Source organism: Pteropus medius, unplaced genomic scaffold, assembly GCF_902729225.1.
Source record: "Pteropus medius unplaced genomic scaffold, Ma_sr-lr_union100, whole genome shotgun sequence".
Taxonomy (NCBI): domain Eukaryota; kingdom Metazoa; phylum Chordata; class Mammalia; order Chiroptera; family Pteropodidae; genus Pteropus; species Pteropus medius.
Window position 1 is genome coordinate 6,144,657 of NW_024352784.1, and position 21,254 is coordinate 6,165,910.

General features: G+C 35.6%; 1 protein-coding gene across 16 annotated transcripts in view; it reads left to right on the forward strand.

Annotated features, from left to right (window-relative positions):
* Positions 1–21,254, forward strand: part of EMSY (EMSY transcriptional repressor, BRCA2 interacting) — an 80,450-nt gene that overhangs the window by 56,209 nt on the left and 2,987 nt on the right. For 5 of the 16 annotated variants that reach the window (XM_039848090.1, XM_039848092.1, XM_039848101.1 and 2 more), the window contains 10 exons: positions 179–315; positions 2,796–2,969; positions 4,565–4,763; positions 7,402–7,443; positions 9,181–9,345; positions 11,065–11,220; positions 12,179–12,220; positions 14,392–14,591; positions 16,494–17,057; positions 18,026–18,526. In XM_039848090.1, the coding sequence (XP_039704024.1) occupies positions 179–315; positions 2,796–2,969; positions 4,565–4,763; positions 7,402–7,443; positions 9,181–9,345; positions 11,065–11,220; positions 12,179–12,220; positions 14,392–14,591; positions 16,494–17,057; positions 18,026–18,526 (2,180 nt within the window). The remainder of the gene's footprint in view (positions 1–178; positions 316–2,795; positions 2,970–4,564; positions 4,764–7,401; positions 7,444–9,180; positions 9,346–11,064; positions 11,221–12,178; positions 12,221–14,391; positions 14,592–16,493; positions 17,058–18,025; positions 18,527–21,254) is intronic. The other 11 variants (XM_039848096.1, XM_039848098.1, XM_039848100.1 and 8 more) reach the window with 8 other exon arrangements.

Here is a 21,254-nt window from a genome sequence, read left to right on the forward strand (position 1 = left end):
TCTCATTCTAGGACAACTTGTAATTTACTATTCCAAACCTTTATTTTCATCCATATGACAGCCTTCACATCATCTAGGGATGACAATTATATGTATAAATTGTGTACAATATAAACAGATATAATTAAATAATCACTAGTCTTTAACTCAGGCCTCCTTTTCTCCCCCATTCTCTAAGGAACGACTACCAAAATCACTACAATCCCAATGACTTCCAAGCCCAATGTGATTGTTGTGCAAAAGACTACAGGAAAAGGAACGACCATTCAAGGCCTCCCGGGCAAAAACGTTGTTACAACTTTGCTAAATGCTGGAGTAAGTAAGAGCTTGAACTGCAGACTCAGCAATCCACTGAAGACTTAAAAGACCAGCTATACACATATTTGCCTAAGGACTTCAGAACCCCACAATAGCCGGAATGGCTTGATTTACCACTACTGTGATGTAATAACTTAAAACGCCATCTACTGATGCCATTTTTCATAGTAATTTTTAAAACATGTTGTTTATAGCCAGGTTGCTTATGACCATGCTTTTAGATGCTTAGCTTGGTCCAGATGGAAGATTCCACTGGCTTAATTACAGGGAACCTCTGTTAGAGGATAAGTTTATTCCTACATGTTGTCAATAGATAATGGCCTAGTATTTGGGCAAAGAGAAATATTTGAGATTAAGATTAATTAACAGGGATTTGTTACTTTTAGCTTTTCATTTTTACCCCTGAGCAAAAAATAAAGGAAAGGAAAAAGGAAAGGGAACAGAAGGGGAAGGGAAAGGAAAGGAAGAAATAATAGATTCATTTATAGTTCTTTTTGTTTATGTTGATAAGTAGTTTTTAAGAGGTTAAGAGGTTTGGAGTTAAATAAACCTGGGCTTTGTCTCTTAAGTATCAAAGTTGTTTGACCTTGGCTAACTAATTCAACCTCTCTTATCCTTAATTTCCTCATTTGTATGTTGGGGATGACAATCTCTACCAGTGAGTTTGTTCACTGATAGTTGTTTTGAAAGTACTTGAAAGAATGTCTGGCACATAGAAAGTCTTCAATAGATTCTTTTATAATTATTACTCTTGGCACTTAACTGTTTAGGCTTGGTAATAATGTCCCTACTTTGCTAGAAAAAAGAATGCTATACTCCATTGTAATAGATCTCTAGTTGCTTCCTACGCATCACAGTCTTAATGTTGTTGATGGGGATCCAGCAATAGATTTTTTTCATCATGTGGGAGAACATAGATTGTTCCCAACCTGAGTTCACATAGTAAGCCAAAAGTAAATCCAGGATTAGAATTTAGATTTTCAGAACCCTTTATAGTTTGGTTTGCAGTTTCATAGAACTCGGTATGTAAGAGAGGATGCTGTGTACCCTAGGTCCTATGTTCCCATAGATCTAAAGTCAATCTTAGCTGCTAGATATAGGTAATAGCAATACTTTGGCACAGAAAATTATAGTAAAGCAAGCAGAAAATAGTATATGATCATCCTCTTTGTCACATACCACCACTTGCTCTGTACGTACCACTTACTGTCCTGTGCATGCTCTCACACACATCAGAAGAGCTTTTTCAAAAAATAGCCTGCTAGTTGGTTTTGATTGGCTTTGAATGAGTCATTATACTTGGAAAGGGCCTGTAAAGCCATTTTAAGGGCGAGGCATGTGAACTTACAAACCAGTGCTCCTGGCAAATGAACAAGAGCTCTTTCCAGAGATGCTGCTGTGAAGAGGACGTGTGTGTTAAATAATCACACGATTGGCAGATATTCATGTTTCCCTTAGACAATTACAACAGATAGTTAATCTTGTGATTTTTGTAATCATATTTAGCTTTAAATTTGATTACCTTTTTGTCAGCTCACCTGAGTGTTTTATTTTTACTGGCTGCTAAGTTTAGACAGCCACATATTTGAATGAGGATGAATGAAAAATAAGAAAAAGTGATAAGGTGAAAAATTTCAGATCCTTTTTATTTATGGATTTTAATTTAAAAAAACTTTAGTAATTTGGTAAAAATCACTGTATTTAATTTAGTTCAAGTAATGACGTCATAAATGACCAGAAAATGATACTTAAGAATAAAGCAGATGAAAATGTAGAAAATGGTGAAAAGTTAATGGGCTTAAGCTATCTAGTTAATAGACTAAAGTGATATTAGTAACATAGTAAAAATGAAACATGGAAAATGCCCTAATTTTTTCCTTTGTGTTTTCCTGTATAACCTCAGAAAGAATGTTAATATCTTTGCTCATTTCATCTCTTGTCCATACTTTTTCACATAAATTTGCTATTCTTATAATTTTATATTTGAGGAACTTAATTTATTTTGTATGTTTACATTTAGCTATTGGTATAGTGTAAAGTAACTTTTTTATTACATAAATGTTCATTTCAGATAAATTAGAAAATAAAGATGAATGCGAGGGTGGAACAAGACCCATAATCCCAATTCTTAAATAACCGTTGTTAACATTTTAGTATATATTCTTCTGTAATTTTCTAGCTCTCCTGATATATGTATTCTATGAATGAGACAGTATAATAAGTATTCTTACATGAGCAATTTTTTAAAATTCACTCATAAAGAAAATGCTTTCCTTGGACAGAAAGTCAGATGACTTCCAAGATCATTTCAACTAAGTCTAGGATTTTTGATCACCTGGAAACATTGTTCTTTGTTGTACAGTTTATAGCCTTTTTCTAGTCATCCTGATAAAGTCTTTTTGTGCTTTTATAGTAAAAGGATAGTTTTTATTGTTTAAATGCATGTAAGTCTTATATGTTTACTGACTTTAATTTAGGGAGAAAAGACTATTCAGACAGTACCAACAGGAGCAAAGCCAGCTATTATCACTGCTACAAGACCCATCACCAAAATGATTGTAACTCAACCAAAAGGAATAGGTTCCACAGTTCAACCAGCAGCTAAAATTATCCCAACAAAAATTGTTTATGGGCAGCAAGGGAAAACACAGGTATGCTATAAGATATGGTGATTTTTCATGAATCAGGTATATTTGAAATTCTTAAAATTCCAAGGTAGAAATTTGAATGAAAAGATTAGTAATCTTTAAAAAATCAGATTTTTTAAAGTTACAAATGAATGTATATAATTAATTACCCATCTGTTTTCAAAACCTATCTTTCTCTCTGGTACTTTTTTTTTTTTTTATGTCTAAATATTTGTCATTTTCATGAGCAATGATTTGAGAAAAGAATCCCCTTGGACTAAAATTTGCTGAAGGTGTATATTGTTACTTTAGGAATATATAGTTGAGGGAGAATGATAGTTACTCAAACTCTCAAAAGTATGTACTTTTTTTTTATAAGCTACTATGACTTTCAAAAGCTATATATTATAAATTTTGCTTTACTTGAAATCTAAATAATGAAGAAGCTAGAAATCTTCAGTTTTCAGCTACTAAGGGAACTTTTCTGGAAATTAGCCTGGCAAATTGAGGCTCTGTATTTACTCTTTATGTTGCTGGGCTACTGTTTATTTTGCAGATACTTTAACTTATTGTATGAGAATATCAAAGGAAACAGCTTTGGCTGAGAAATGCTATCTTAGGACTTTTGTAAGAAGTAGTAATTTACCTATAAACTAATAATTTGTCTTTAGAATTGATTCTCTCAGAACCATAGCCAAATAGTTTACTATCTAAACAAATAAGTTTTGTGATCAGAAATAAGTCCAGATTGCCTTTTAAGTTTCAGCAGCAACAGTTTCATTTATTCTATCTAAGTCATTGTATTACTTATGTTTTCATTCTTGAATTCTTGGAAATGGGTGACTTTATATAGAGCATGAAAAGGTTTAGAATCTTATACATGGGAGAAATAAAAAATAAATTTAGTGAGTTAATAGTTTTATTCCATAGTCAATTCCCAGAGTCCAAATTTTGAAGCAAAATGGTTCAGTTTGAAAATTTTTTCCTACTTCACTTGTTTTAGCATCTGTGGTTTTCATCTTTTTCAGAAATTGATTTCCCACATGTTCCATATTGCTTCTAATAGTTGTCAGAATCATTGTTCCTTTGGGGATATCCTCAAAGATGATTTAGATCCCAAGTAAGTTTACTTTGTGTCAATTAGGAATTTCATTTGAAATGAAAAGAAACCTGAAGAACAGTGACTTAAATTAGGGTTTTATTTTTATTATGGTAATAAATGTTCAGAAGGGGGAATTCTGGGATTCCATTGGGAATGTAGGCTCATCATAACTTTTTTATTTTGCCATTCTTAGCCTGTTGCTGTCAGTTCTACCATGTAGCCTACAGATTGTTAGATTGACTCCTGAAGTCATGATAGGCAAGAAAAAACGGGCAAAGTCTCTTGTCAGAACCATAGTTGTTGCAATCTAGCATTTACCACTTAAAATGTCTGTGGTTTGACTATAATTTGTTCATAGTTGAATTAGTCTGATGAACAGCACTGTGCTCAAAGCATAGTAAATGTACAGAATGTTATTTTCCATGACAAGAAATTATTATTATTCATGACCTAGAAGTTTAACATTTTAAATAGCATTGTAAAACTTAAACTGGGTATATTTCTGCTTTTCTTCTAGGTTCTTATTAAACCCAAACCAGTGACATTTCAAGCCACAGTTGTTAGTGAACAAACAAGGCAACTTGTCACAGAAACATTACAGCAAGCATCCAGGGTGGCAGAGGCTGGTAATTCTTCTATTCAGGAGGGAAAAGAAGAACCACAGAGTTATACAGACAGTAGTTCTTCTTCTACAGAGTCCTCCCAAAGTTCTCAAGGTAAGATCTATTTTCCAATTTATATTATTGTTGCTGACTTAGTACCCTAGTTCCAAAATAGATGCATCTAGGAATTTCAGACCAACATGTATGCTTTGATTTGCCAGTTCTTTTTATTTTTTTTGTTTGATATGTAATCAGAGAGCTGAAGTTTTGTTTTTGATAAGACTTTCCATTCTTTCCTGAATGGTATATGTTCATCAAATAATTGGGAAACTTTAGATAATGAATTTGATAGGTAGGTGTTATCAGACTGTTTAACAGCTGTGATTCCTCCTTTTTGCTTTGGGTAAGTAGAAGTTTGCAATGGTTGTTGCTGAACGTTGAGAAAGAATCAAGGTGGTGAGAGGTGGGCCATAAATGAGATGTAAGCAAGGTGACCACATTGCAGTTTGTATGGGACAAGTCCTAGTTTATGTCTTTTCTAGCATAATTATTATTAATAGTTTTCCCTTTCACTCTCAAAGCTATCCCAGTTTAGATGATAATTGTATGGCTCTCCTAATTATAAGGAAGAAGCTATGAAGCTAGACTTCATAATAAGGAAGTTCTTTGTCCTCAGTGCTATTTTAAGTATGTTGTTTTTATAGGAAATATCTTGAAATAAACTCATGATCACAATCTTTGAGACCTACAAATCTAGTACTCGTGTCTATCAGTTACCTTAACCACCCTTATTTTCAGGTGGGCCTTTTAAGTGATATATACATGGAGTATTTTTAGATCTTGGTAGATAGCTAAGTGACCAAGCCTAATGGATCAAGACCATACCTGTTTAGGTCATTTACTAAATATTGGACCACATGCTTTCCACAGCTCCTGAACTTTTATTCCTAATTGGATCTTCTTTTTTTCTCTTTCTCATTTGGGAATAGGTTACCCTTATTGAATTCCAGATTAAAAAAATATATACATTAAAATTTCTTTTCTTGTATTCTGCTGAATTTTTAAAGGTTTTAAGATGGATTAGATAGAATACAAGATTATGTGAAGTAAAACAGAAGAGAACAAGAAGTCAAAACCAAGGGTAGGGATTTAAGACGAACCGAGGTATGAGGCATATGCAAAAATGCACCCTGTTAAAGACATTGCTTTAAATAGGCCGCCGTTTAGTTTCTAGTATGATTTTTCCAGAAGCTTCATGATCTTGTTAGTCATGGCAAGGGTAGGGAATAAATCCGGGTTAAGCAAAGCATACTTATTGTAGAACTTTTCAGAGCCATTATATGCTAGTATATTGTGAAAGATGAAGAGTGGAGTATATAATGTAAAATGCTCCCCAACTTTTTTAACCATGGAACCCTTCTTTTGTAGAACATCTTTAGAAACTAATGTCCTCTGGAACATTTTGGGCAATGCTGTCTAGGCAATTAAATACCATGAAAGCCTTAGGCTTTATGACAGTATTTCAGAAGGAAATACGTATTACATCATAGAAGGGATGTAGACATGTTGGGTTTAGTTTAGAAGAGATGGTTTAAATGGATAAGGCATCTAGGAATCACTTTATATGAGGTAGAGACAGGACATTTATCATGGAGAAGAGAAGGTGAGGCTTGGATTGGGTTGAGGGGTGTATAGGAGCTGTCATCAGTTATCTTGAGGACTGTGATGTGGAAGAGGGAAAAGAATTGGTTTTTGTGGATACCTGGACGGAAACCAGAACCATTGGGTAGAAGTCACAGGAAGACTTGTTTTCACTCCATATAAATAAAATTCTGATTGTCATAACTGTGCAGAGATGGAAGGGAACTGTTTTGGAAAGTAGTGAGTTCTTTGGTGCTGGAGTTCCCAGACTGGCTGGGATATTTGTTGTGAAGATTTGGGCATAGGATTGATAATAATGTTAAACGAACTTTTAGATCTTTTCTAGCTGAAAGGTCTTAGGATTCTATGAAAGTATGATATAGGCATTTTATAGTAAAGACATGAGACATTCTTCCATAGTGATGCCTGAGTGTGCCTTTGGATGTAGCAGCACAATATGTATCCCTAGTATCTAACGTGTAGTGGGTATCCAGTAAATATTTGTTAAATGACTTGTAGGGAAAGATATCTGAGGGTCAACAGGCCATCATCCTCAAGAAAGATAGGGAAGTCATTAAAAAAAAATGACAGCCTTCCCAAACAAAATCAATATATAGTAGATCTGGAATTTTTAATTACTGTTAACAAACTGTATCCCCACCCCCCAATAAAAACCACTGGGTAGAATACATGCCACACCAGGGATGTATAATTTTCATTTAAGTTCCCCAAAAATCTAGAAAATGAATGCATACTACATAATCAAATGTTACTGTGAGATCAGCTCCTGGCTTTGTTACTCTCTGACTCCAGCATCAGACTTGTAAGGCAGTAGATTTATCCAGACTAAGCCTAAGCCCAGAGTAGAGAGGAAAATCACTCAAGGAATGGTTTTCACATTTAGGTTCACATTCTCATTTTGTGTCATTGTTGTTGGAGTTGTTGCAGTAATACTTTGTGATGGTCAACTATTCTTTCTGAGTATGGGCAGAAAGAGAGTGAGCAATCTCTCCAGTCCCTATGGGATGATGTTATTTGTGGTGATGTCTCTGATAGGTGCTTCCATGTGGAAATTCATTTTCTCATCTCTTTCTGTTTCCTCTCTCTACAGATGCAATCCTTGCTTTCTTCAGGATATTCAGTTGTACATACAGTTGAGTTGCCAAGTCATTCTTTGCCTATAGGTCCTCTCACACAACCAAGGGGTACTTATATCATCAGTGGAATTTCTTAAATTTGAGAACTTAGGTTATATAAAAAGAATGATTCCCTAATATAATCAGTTCTCATGTTTAAATTCTATATCTACTTAGAATGAGTAAAGAAAAATTATTACATGCTTTACATGGCATTTGGTAAACAGACCTAGTGTCCTTCAATCTTCTAAATTTGGAGAGAAGTTTAAGGGAAATTATATATTTCTCATGTGGCATATATTCTGCCCAGTGATTTTTTTTTTTGGTGGGCGGAGGAAGCATACATTTTTTTTAATGGTAATTAAAATTCTAGATCTATTGTATATTGATTTTGTTTTCTTTAGGAAGACTTTTTTTTTTCTCTCTGTTTGTTTTTAAAGAGTTCCTTTTGCTCTAACCTTTTTGGACAGCTTTATGGTTTTCAAAAATATAATGTTCATAGAAAGTTGAATGTATTCTACTTTGGAGGACTATATGATTTCATTCTTCTGTGGTGCTTTCACTGTCCATTCCAATTCAAAGCAGTCTTTTTCTTTCTGTATATTTATCTTATTTACCCTAATCATTTGATTTTACCTCAAAATATAAAGCTTATATGGATATATTTTGTCTCCTCCCTTATAATCTAAATTTGGGAGTAGAAGTCATGCCTTTGTATATCCTACATAATATTATGTGTGGCATCTTAGACAAAGGAGTTTAGGAACTTAACAATAGTCTAGTCCAACCTGCTTATTCTGTAGATGGAAAACTCAGTAAATTATTTGTTCCTTGATTTGATGCACATTTAGTGTTTACATGCATACCTCTATAGCACAAATATAATAAACCTTGAATTAGGGTTGTAATTTATTTTGAAACTAACAAGAAGTCTTAGAATTGAGGACTTTCAGGCCACCACTGCCATCACCACCACAATACTAACATTTCTGTTGTCCTTCATAGTTTATAAAGCCATTCTACATATATCATTTCATTATATCCTCAGAAATTCCGTGAGGTAGAGAGGTGATTTTATTGTTGCCATTTTAGAAATAATGATACTAATACCCAAAGAATCAACTTGCTAATAATTAATAGAGCTAGGGTTGTAACCTAAGACTTTGAACTCCAAATGTTATACGTGTTCTGTTATATATCATGCTGCTTCTAGATCATCTATCCAATCTTATTGTTGGTGGGCAGGATTTCCATACAGTAATTCAGTCATCCAATTAGTGTTGACTGAATGCTGAGGTTGTAATACAGAATACATTTTTAGGTGCATTGGGGAAAATAAGATTCCTACAGCATTTTGTTCTTACTCTACACAAACATGCACCTACCTACACAAATGCACACCAATTTATTACAGCAGTTATCACATTGAATTGTAATTTGTCTTTTTACATGTCTGTCTCCCCAACCAGATTGTATGCTTCTCGAGTATCTTCTGATTATTCTGTCAGCACCTTTTTGTCCTCAATGCCAAAAATAGACTCTGGCACATAAGTGCCCAGTTTGTTGAATGAATGAATGAATGAATGAATACAGACATGAAAGATATTATGCCCTCTGGGGGCTTACAGTCTTCTTGGGGAGATAAAGCATGAAGTTTACAATAAATACAAAGATTTAAAAAAAAAAAACAAATTGATTTTTTTAAGAGAAACTTTGTTTATAGGGTTTGTTTTTTTTTAACTAATATAAAACAGATTCCCAGCCTGTAGTTCATGTAATTGCTTCCCGGCGTCAGGATTGGTCAGAACATGAGATTGCAATGGAGACTAGCCCCACCATAATTTATCAGGATGTATCCAGTGAATCACAATCAGCTACTTCAACAATCAAAGCTCTGTTAGAACTCCAACAGACAACAGGTATGAATTCACATGCTCAACTGAATGAAGCATGTTATCTCTAGAGATGGGTTGTGCTAAAATACTACCACTGTTATATTTTCTTTGTTATTATTTGAGCACATTTCCCCCCTCTGGACTTGTCTATAATTTTTGGTGTAGTCTATTTACTTGTCAGTCATTAAGATGTGCACAGGAGTACTAAAGGTTAGATATAGTAGGTAGAAAGAAAAAAAATGGAAGAGCTCTTTCTTCTCTGTTTCCTGCTTAAAATGGACAGTCCTCTTGCCTCTTGTCACCAGAAAGGAGTAGATCTGTCACTTCTAAGCAGAAGAATAGATGAAGCACAGTTGACAGTTCTATTCAGGAATAATAGGAGGCAGATTGAAGGGTCCCTGCCATCCTCCTTGATATTGGTGGGGCAGTTTAATGATCATAAAACACCATGAATGGCCCTTCCTTCTAATTTGTTTTAATTTTATCTTCATATTTCTTTGTATAATTTAACCACTTGAGCTCCATGCAAAGCTATCCTCATATAACAAGATCCTATCAGTATTTCTAGTTACTAAATATCTTCAATGAACTCTGGGAAAAACCTATGTTATAAATACTGACTTTTCTGTTATAATAGTTCAGATATTGTCAGAGTATTTAAGGGACCTTAGTGATGATCTCATCCAGCCCTTTCATTTTATGGATAAGTAAACTGAGATGTAGAGTCAATACCCAATTGGTTAGTGGCAGAGTGAGACTTCACATCTTTTGATTCCTTGTTCATTGTGTTTGCTACTTGTGGGGTAACTTTTATATTGTTTTGGTTTGGTTTTGCTTTCTTTGTTTAAATGATTATTTTAACTTTTTCACATTATATGCTTTGTGGGAATAATCTGAGTGATCATTCAGCGGACTTAATTACTGGTTACTGTTTGTTGTAACATCCACTCTACACTACCCAAAGAATACTAGCATTTAAGTTTTTTGTTAACCTTTCTATATATTGGTGTTATTTTTGGCCTTAATCATTTCCTCAGCTCCTTGTTTTTGACATATTCAGCCATTTCCATTAAAGCATTATAGAGGGTAGAAACTAAATAAGTAGATTTTATAGAAAAAGTGATAAGATAGAAAAGTAAATCTATCCACAGAAACCATTCTTGACTCCAGTCTATTCCATAAGATATTTTTGCAGGAACAGAGAGGCCATTTTTTCCTAACACTGAAAATTTTTATTTTTTAAGAGATATCAAAAACATTGTAATATTTCTTTAGAGATTATTTCATATTTTTAATAGATTAAATTAAACTGATCGCTGTGTTGTGCTATTCCGGGTAGGTGTGACTGAGAGCAAATCATGCTTTGTACTGTTTATTCACCCTTTGTTTTCAGGTTGGAGAACTCAAGTATACCAGGGAGTACCTTAAAAAAGGGCAGAGGAAATGTTCTAAGCGGGATGGGTATAAGGCAAACAGACCCAATTGTCTGGCTTAGTGATAATAGGATGGGATTATACTCTGATCACATATGAGTCCTTCTTACTAGGCTGCTGGGTATGGTTGCACAAGTTTGGGACTCTATAGCCATATATAGCAGTCTGCTTTTTTCTTTTCAACTCACTGTCTCTGTAGTCACTGCCAGTGTGTCACCCCAGAGGTCTGGTTTATTATTCCCATGGACAACTCTGGTTTTGGTACTTGTTTGTAATAAAGGTTAACTTTTCCCCTGACTTTTTTACACAGTAAAGGAAAAATTGGAATCTAAACCAAGACAACCCACTATTGACTTGAGTCAGATGGCAGTGCCTATTCAGATGACCCAGGAAAAGAGACATTCTCCTGAGAGTCCATCAATTGCTGTGGTAGAGTCAGAACTAGTTGCTGAATACATCACTACTGGTAGGTGTCCTCTTAAAAAGTAGTATTAAGGTAGGAGGGCTACCTTTCTGGATTATTGGGATGGTTGCTTGGGGGAGAATATATTTTTTACATTTTTAGATCTTTTCCAGTTTGCTCTAAGAGCAAATTCACATTGTCCTTGGGATCTACTCTGTCTTTAATGATTAGGGGGGAAATCAGTAGGTTGTTACAAAATTTGCAGGTTGGCCATAAATAATATCTGTGCACATAGGGCAACATTTATATAGAGAGGATAAAATATCATTTATCTAAATATAATTTTGTGCATCTGAATTTTTTAGTTTTGGGAATGGGGAGGTGGGTCAAGGGAGAAAGAAGGTATAAAAATCTAACCATTTTTTAATGTAAAGAGAAAAACGTGAAAACTTTAAATTCTTGTGAATACTTAGGAGTTCTGGTGGAAAGCGAATTAGGTATTTGTTTAAAATGTGGTCTGGCAGCAAAACACTAATGACATTTTTGGATGGCATATATAGAGAAGTGGAGCAGGAAGGATAATAGATTCTCTCATTTTCTGGTGAGACCACACCTGGAATACTGCTTTCTGTTTTGGACACTTCATTACTTCAAGATTTGAAATAGTTCAGAGAGTAGTAATGTGAATAATTATGGGTTAGGAGAGATGACTTATGAGTCAATATGTAAAGAACACCTTCTTAAGTATTCTTGAGCAGTGATTATAGAAAACATAAAGATTTGAAGGATGTAAATATCCAAGCAGAAAAGAAATTCTTTGGCATCATTTTAGGAGATAGTAAGACTAATTGCCAAAAAGGGAAAATCCATTTTGCATCATTTTTTAGGGATATTTGGCAGAAAGTTAAATAAAGCAGAGGGCAGTATACTGCGGAAATCAGTATTAACCTCTGGGGATAGACTAGATTATCATAAATAGATGAAAAGATCTATGATTTCTTCCCTTACTTATCCTTTTCAGAACGCACTGATGAGGGGACAGAGGTTGCTTTTCCCCTTCTAGGTAAGTGGTGTGCATCCATTTGTAGTATAATCAAAGGTAAAAGATGATTGTTTTGGGGGGAACCACGTAAATGGATGCGCTCTACTCCGATCTGGTAGAGGAAAGGGAAGCTCCACTCAGTGAAAGAAAGGGAGAGAAATTTTCCTTTTGCAGAATAGTGGGATTCTTTCTCAGAAATGAGCAGTTTGACATTGGAAAAAATAAGAGTTATTTAAAGAAATAAGTGACGTTTATGGTATTTATATGACTCAGTTAAGGTCACTTTAGCTGTTTTTCACTGTGATTATCTTCTGTAATCTCCCATCATATCCTCAGTCCTTGGAGCATTTTCTTTGCCTTCAAAGCCAACTTCCTGGCCGCAGCCTCTTAGTATTATCCTGCAGTGGGTATTAGTTTTCTCTAACTTTCCTGTACTCTGGGGAAGAGTATCTTGAATGAGGATTATTTCATTTCTTAATTTAAAAAAATTTAATAATTATGAAGACTAGTATGGACAGCAGAAATGTTCCATATAATCTGATAATTTCATCGGAAATTATTTTTCAGATGTCATTCATTTCTGATGATGCTTCCATTAATAAAAACTTTGTTGATTTGCTTATTTTTAATATTAGTATGATTTGGTTTTTTTCTCCTATTCACTCATGTCATAAATTATTTCAGTAGTTGATATAAAGCCTAACTCCCTTTTTTCCAGTTTGGTTGAGCACATACAGAAGATTTTATTAACTCATGTAATTTAAAATGTACATGTAAAGCATATTGTGAAATACAGTAAGATACTACAGTATATTTATAAAAGAATATTGGTGATGCTGCCTATAATCTCTTATATCACATGTAGGCATATATATAGCAACAATAGAAAAACTGTATTTGTGAATATAGATAGAATGTGTTATAGAAATAAATAAAGTTTGTTTATATTTCACTGGATAGTTTTAAAGTTCTGTACTTAAAACATATAAATGGCACTTTTACATTTATTTCTTGAGTGGTCATCTTATCCTTAGATACCCCACTCATTACTTTTCTAAGTATGGAACCACTACTGCTTGAAATTGTAGATCAAGATACATGAGCATTAGAATCATGGATTATAGAGAGAGTTTTGATATTCTCAAAATCCTTAGCTAATTTTACAGATTTTTTTAGTCTATCTCTGATTCAAAAAGTTGGTTTTCCAGTAACCGTAAGCATTTTTAAAGTTCGTAGAATAAGAAGTAGTGAATGTTTACACTGTTTAAAATGTCAAAATTGAGGCTGGTAAAAGATGATTGATTGGCATCAATGTAGATGTATAGTTTAGTCCATGGGAACTTTGTAGCAAGAGAATAAGAAATGGGGTTATTTCAGTCTTTACTCTTAACCCATTTATGTCAGATGACCTAAATTTGAGAAGACGAGAGGACACTGATTTTTCTATTATTTTGTTAACTTTATATTTTAGTACTTGACAATTTAAGGACCATTTTCAACCTATTACTTTATTTGGTTTTCTTCTAGGTAGAAACAGAAGTTATTATCACATTAAAAAATAAAAATCAAACAAGGAAAACAAAACCTCTAACTTTTAGAGTTTAAAATTTACATAGCTGGTTGCTGGCAGAGTGTGACAATCCAGTTGTGACTCTTGGTCCAGTTCTCTTTCTGCAGTATCATCTTGACCTTTTATAGCGTTAGGAACTCTACGGCTGCAAGACAGTGGCACTTCATAGAAAGGAGGGGACGCTTCTGGGTTTTGTATTGCATTTGGAACTGGGACCAAGAGATTAAAGAACACTTGTATTGTTTTTACTGTCCTTAAAGATATTAGTCTGGGAATGAATTATAGAAACCGATTATTGTTTGTTACCCTAGTGGGGTAAAAGTCATTGTTGAAAGTGAGTACAACTCACAGGAGGATGTAACTTTAAGGGATTTGTTCCTCCTTTGTGATAATAGTTTTCACAGTGCTTCCACATACATTTCTCATCTCATCCTTATAATAGCTCTGTTATTCCCATTTTACAGATGAGGACACAGAGTCTCAGAGAAGATAAGTGACTTTCTCAGAGTCACACAGCTCATAGATTGGCAGACTCTGATTATCTGCCTCCTAGTTCACAGTACCACACTTTCTCTGTGATGCAGTCTCACAGACATTTGTTTAAAATGACTACTGGTTACAGATGCTGTGGTGATTTCTGGAGAAATATCATCACCTCCTCTATTTTCAGTCAGCCATCGCTCCCAGCCCCAACAGCCCTCCCAGCCCCAGCGGACCCTGCTCCAGCATGTGGCTCAGTCACAGACCGCAACACAGACGTCAGTGGTGGTGAAGTCCATCCCGGCATCGTCCCCTGGAGCAATCACCCACATTATGCAGCAGGTTGTATCTCTTCTTTTTCTTCCTGCCTTCTGTAACTGCCTTTTTCCTAAAGTAAGGTTCAGTTTCATCTCTTATAAGAGGAGAAATAACTGAATTGAGGAGTTTTTATAGTTTTTTCATCTGTGAGGAGTAAATAGAGGAAATGAATTTGAGAGTCTTAACAAATGAAAGTAATTAAGAAATGGTATTCTTGGATCTTCTGTGAACTCAACATTTTAAAATGGTGGGACTCTAGATGAATCTATGATATTGGAAGTGGTCACTATTTATATATTTTTTGAAGAATTTATCACTGAGGTAAGATTTCCAAATGAAATAGAAGTTGGCTTGTCTTGCTGTTTGTTGCTGAGTTTTTTTGTTTGTTTTACTTTTTGCTTTTCTGATGCATCTTCATGGGAACATTATGAATAAGTAGGTAATAAATATTTGACTTTTTTTTTTTTTACTATATGTAACCAGTTGAGGAAAAGACTCAAAAGTAAGAATGAATTAATGTAGAACAGCAAATCTGGTACCAAGGATAATGAGGAAAAGGAAACATGTCGATAAGTTGATTTTGTGTCAGATACTATGCTTTGAGCTTTAAATACATTCACTTGTTTATTTCTCACAGTGATCCTGTAAGGTGGGTGTATTATTCCTCTTATAAATGAAGAAACTCATGCTCACAGAATTTAAGGAACTTGTCCTAGATGACAGCCAGGATTTAAACCCAAAGCAGCCTGCCTTCATTACAAAGTGATATCACAGATATCAGATTTGTGTATGTTTTATCATTAATATTCACATAAATCACGATCATTTGAAAGATAGGCAAACTACCTGAAAGACAATGAAGAAATTGTCGAATTAAAAACCTGTATGTGTAAATTCATTATGAAATAGGGAGGAGTTTTAATTGAATCTCAAAGTTTTAAAGTTGGAGGTGTAGCATATGACAAGGTAGCAGGAAGGATGGGGTTAGGGTGGATCTTGGGTCACTGAGGGAAGCCAGATGGCCAGAGGTTTTGCTGGGTGTCATATCTCAACCTGGAGGTTGGCCCTCTTCTGGCTGGTCCTGACATTGACCTTTCTCAGGACACCAAGAGAGATCAGATAGGCTGGCCCTAACCATGTCACTCAAGATCAATGCCTCCTCATATTGTTATAATCAACACAAGACAGTCTCCCTTTGCACTGACAGGAGCGCTCTTGTCCCCTCCCCATGCCCCTTCCCTCTGGAATCCTAGTCTCTGGGAAGCTCTTGCCTGGTGGGCCTGGAATCTGAGCAAAGGATTGAGGAGGGCTAGTGCAGAGGATTGTTGATGCAGACCTTTGTGAAGCCTGATGAACCACCTCCACTTACAGCAGAGAGGCCCTCTGTGGGGACTGGGATGGGCACATCCCTCAGACAACAATTCCTACCTTCTTGACAGTGTTGGACATGCACGTGGCCAAAGTGGGCTTCTCTGAACCTTGGCTTTTCTCTGGACACCTCGCTCCTGGTTGCCGCATCTTTCTTTGGACGGTTAACATATGTGATGACCAGGCTGGAGGGCTGTTTCTTGAGCCAGAGAGACTTTGCTGCTTCTTGTCTGGGGCTGTTCTTGCAGAGTAACCTAATTCCTCTTATCTATAAGTTAATTCCTCTTATCTATAAATTGTGGGCCTTCTAGGACTTTCTTTACAGAAGTGAGTAGACCACTTTTTATGGTACTTAATGTTTGAGAGTTGAAATTACAAGAGTCTCAATTTAAAGTCCCCTTTAGATTTAGAAACCTTGAGGTTTCTTGGTCTTTTTAGGCTCTTCCTCCTGAAAATTTTGGCATGAATCTCATAATCACATTTTTTTGAGTTTGAGGAGAATTAAACAATGTAGCTGTTTTTCTTATTTCATTCTTACTTTGTGCCTTTTTTACTTAGGCTTTAAGCAGTCATACTGCTTTTACCAAACACAGCGAGGAACTTGGAACTGAGGAGGGCGAGGTTGAAGAAATGGACACTTTAGACCCTCAGACAGGTCTGTTTTACCGATCTGCCCTGACTCAGTCACAGTCAGCTAAACAGCAGAAACTTAGCCAGCCCCAGCTGGAACAGACTCAGTTGCAAGTGAAAACTCTGCAGTGCTTCCAGACCAAACAGAAGCAGACCATCCACCTGCAGGCAGACCAGCTCCAGCACAAACTCCCGCAAATGCCCCAACTTTCCATCAGGCATCAAAAGCTCACCCCTCTCCAGCAAGAACAAGCACAGCCCAAGCCAGATGTACAGCACACACAGCATCCCATGGTGGCCAAAGACAGGCAGCTTCCTACCTTAATGGCACAGCCCCCGCAAACTGTAGTACAGGTGCTTGCAGTGAAAACCACACAGCAGCTACCTAAACTGCAGCAGGCTCCGAACCAACCAAAAATCTACGTGCAACCCCAAACCCCCCAGAGCCAAATGCCGCACCCAGCCTCGTCAGAGAAACAGCCGGCAAGCCAGGTAACGGATTATTGATAGCATGCAAAGTTAAACTTCTCTGTCACGGAAAAAGTGAGACCATCACGACCCTATTGTGATTAGCAGTGCTTTCTCCTGACAAGAGGAAATTCAAAAGCCTCATTATGCTGGTGTTGATTTACCCTATCAGAAGGTTGACATTAGGAAAGAAATATACACATTAATATAGGAAGGAAAAAAACATAGCACTCAGAGCTTGATTTTCCAAGCAGGTTTTAATGAAATTACTTCAGCATTAATCAACAGTGCATAGAAGCAGTATCCCTAAATTATTTTTATTTTTTAGATATAAAATATTTATTTCATGCCTGTAAACTCTTATTCTGTGGCAATAATGCTAAGTAAACTACACTCTTTTAAGAAGCTTCATTGAATGTCTTTGTAGTTTATATCATCACTATCTAGTTAATAAATTATTTTTTAGATTTATTTGCTAGACTGCAGAGGAATTATCTGTGGATATTCAAAAGAAAAATTATATTAGGGAAAATCAGTAGCTGTGTAGTAACGTGTGTATGTGCATATTATAAATACATATATATAGAATTTTTTTGTATAAATGTATTTTAAAGCGAAAGATTTTTTTTAAAAATCCCTACTTTTTATTTTAAAAAGCTAAAAATTATATGAAATAATTTGAGACAGGTCGAAAGTATACTATATGGGAATATAAATCTCAAAGGAAAATAAGACTGTTGTGACTTTTTTTTCCTTTACTTTTATGAGCCTTGGCTGGCTAAACAAAGGTTCTTTCAACCCCTGCTCTTTCCCTAGGTACCTTAAAAGTAACCAGATACTTTCCCATCCAGCCCTCTAATCAAAACACCAAGCTTCGAAATGTCTTCCTAGTATACCACACTAGTGTTTCTTTCGCCGTATTGTCTGGGGTGTTTGACAGGTTTTCTCAAAGAGATGTAGCTGTAACACACACAACCCCAATTTGTTTTCAGGTGGAGCAGCCAATTATAACCCAAGGATCCTCTGTTACAAAGATAACTTTTGAGGGGCGCCAGCCACCCACAGTTACAAAGATAACTGGTGGCAGTTCTGTGCCTAAGCTGACATCACCAGTTACAAGCATATCTCCCATTCAGGCCTCTGAGAAGACAGCAGTGTCAGACATTTTGAAAATGTCTCTGATGGAAGCTCAGATTGATACAAATGTAGAGCATATGGTAGTGGATCCCCCAAAGAAGGCTCTTGCCACTAGTATGCTCACTGGTGAAGCAGGATCATTACCTTCCACCCACGTGGTGGTGGCAGGGATGGCGAATTCCACTCCCCAGCAACAGAAATGTAGAGAGTCCTGTTCAAGTCCATCTGCTGTTGGCCCTCCCCTAACAACAAGGAAAATCGATGCACCAGGAGTGCCTACGACAGGCCAGTTCATGCGTATTCAGAATGTAGGCCAAAAGAAAGCTGAAGAGAGCCCAGCAGAAATTATCATCCAGGTAAGAATCGAAAGGAACATGAGAAATACTGGGCATCTTGGGGGTGTTGAGTTTGGCATGTTTGGGGACGTCACAGGAAAAGTCAAGGCAAGATGCGAAAAAGAGATTGTCTTTCAGATGGCATTTGGCAATTTTGGTTTAATACTTATGACAAATATACAATTTATATTTATTTTCTGGAAGTGAGTCCTAGAAAATTGATGGATATTCTCACACAGCACATTTTAGGAGCATAATCAAGGGCCCTGAGCCCATGTGTCAGCTTGATTTATAGATGAAAGCCACACTTTTTAGTGTTAATTCAGCAAATCACCTCTGAAGATCGGTAACTTCCTGGGGTCAAACTTCGGGCTCCCGAATCTTTGCTCAAACACTCCTGGATATAACTGGATTGTACTTCAGATTCAAGTACATTTCAGGAACCCTTTCCTTAGAAAAACAGTTCTTGATCTTGATCCAAATTTGTGGTTTTTAGGACAATAAAACCTTAATTAACTGAAATGTCTAGAGAAACATGTTGTGAGAGAATGTTTCTAAGTAATTTAATTTTATATCTAATTTGGGATTAACCATAAAGCTTTATTTTTTATTTCAATCATTGATATTGAAAAATCTTATTATGGTTACTCCTGCCTTGGTAAGTACAAGCTAGTGAACATAATGTCTCACATTCCTTTCATTCTAAAACTCATCTTTCATCATGCATAATAGATCAAGACTGAAGAATTAATTAGTCCAGACTAGCCCTTAGAAGTTGGGTTTTATTTCCCTTTCTCCTTGCAGGATATCAGGCTGTTCTCTTGACAGTTGTCAATTTTTGATAAACTGAGATATGGTTTAGAAGGTATCAGAGCAGCACATTTTAGTTAATTGAGAATTTGGATTTATTGAAATGTGGATAGTCTAGGATTTACCATAGATTCACTGTCGTATCACTTGGAAGTTCTTGTGGTAGACTGTCCCTTTTCCATGCTACCAAGCTATGAGAGAATGCAAATTGATCAACATTAATCCAAACACAATATAATTGTGGGGGAGATGCTTAAAGGCAAATAGAACTGGCCATTGAATTATTTAAATACTTTGTTCTTCCTCCCTATAAAAGCGAATGTTAATTAAATAATTCTTGACAAAGGGATTTTCCCCCCCGTTTCACCTGAAGAGGTAGGGTATAGTAAAAAAGGAATAGTTTCTAGGCTTTGCCATTCACTGTGTAACTGTGGGCAAGTCTGTTTAACCTCATTGTGCCTTAGTTGTCTCAGTAAAACGGGAATAAGGAATGCCTACTTTATATGATGGATGTAAGTATTATACAAAATTGAAGCACCTAGCACAGTACCTGGCTCATAGCGATTGCCCAATAAATAAAATGGTAGCTATTACTATTTTTACTCACATTTATTGTAGCTCCTGGGGGCTTAAATTGGTATACTAGCTAGAAAATAATTTTGGATAGCTTATTTGGAAATTATTTTCTGTACTTTATGAACAGATGAAAATATAATTTGTTTTATGTATCAAGGATAATATCCAATGAATAATTTTTCTACAAAACATTCAGCTAACGTTTAGCATATATCATGTTTTAGGTTGCCATGTCAGAGGGAAGAGCAGCATAGTGATTAAAAACCAAGCTTTGGAGTCAAAAATACCTAGATTTGAATCTCACTTGTACTCCTTACCAGCATTTTGGCTTTGAGCAACAGAGTTTACCTCTAACCCCAGTTTCATTATCTCTGAAATAGAAACAGTAACATTTGCTTCTTCACAGGGTTATTTTGAGGATTAGGTGAGAAGATGTATATAAAGCAGCTGATCAAGTGTCTGCCATAGTATACTCAATAAAGGTAGCTATTATAATCATTATTAATATATCGTTAGAACATTTTCAGATCTTATTAGTTATACTTAGCTCTGACCTGAAGTATTTTTTGCTGATTCAGTAAAATACCTATGAGGAGTGAAGAAAGTCTGCAAAGTGCTTTGACTCCTTGAAAAATGTTCTATAAAAATTCAATATGTTTGGTATTAAATGCTTTGAATGAAAATATTGCTCTTTGTAGGCAAATAATGTGTATTTCATTTATTTATTTGTTCATTCATTCCACATGTATTATTTAACCTGTGTGTTCCAGGCACTGTGCTAGGTGCTAAGGATAGAGTAGTAAACAAGTAGTGAACATATCTTCTATCCTGAAGGAGCCTATATTTGTGGAATTCATAAAATTTTAGAACTGCAAGGATCTCAGAGCATATCTTCTCTATCTTATTTTACACAAGATTAAACTAAAGCTCAGAGAAGTGAAGTGACTTATTCAGAGGTCCACAAGTCAGAGCTAGAGCTGAATAAAATTCCTGTCTCCTGACTCAGACTTTTTCACAGTGATCAGCTATATGAAACAAGAGAAACAAACAAAACACCACCTTAGAATCAATGCCTAGGCACCTTGTAATATTTTCTTGGTAGTATTAAAAGTAAATTTACATCTCCCCTCCAGTAGAAGGTTGTTTTGGTCAGGTATATTTGCAAAGTGCTGATATTCAACTTTGCTCTGGGGTTTTAATGTTAAAGATACATTATTCATTTGTCCAGTGTTTATTGGGCATCTAATGTTTGCCAGGTCCTGTTCAAAGCTCTGGACCTCTAACAATGAGACCAGTAGTTAAGATCTGTGCTCTGGTCTATATTCTCATGAAGCTTATATTCAAAGGGCAAGGGAAAAAATTA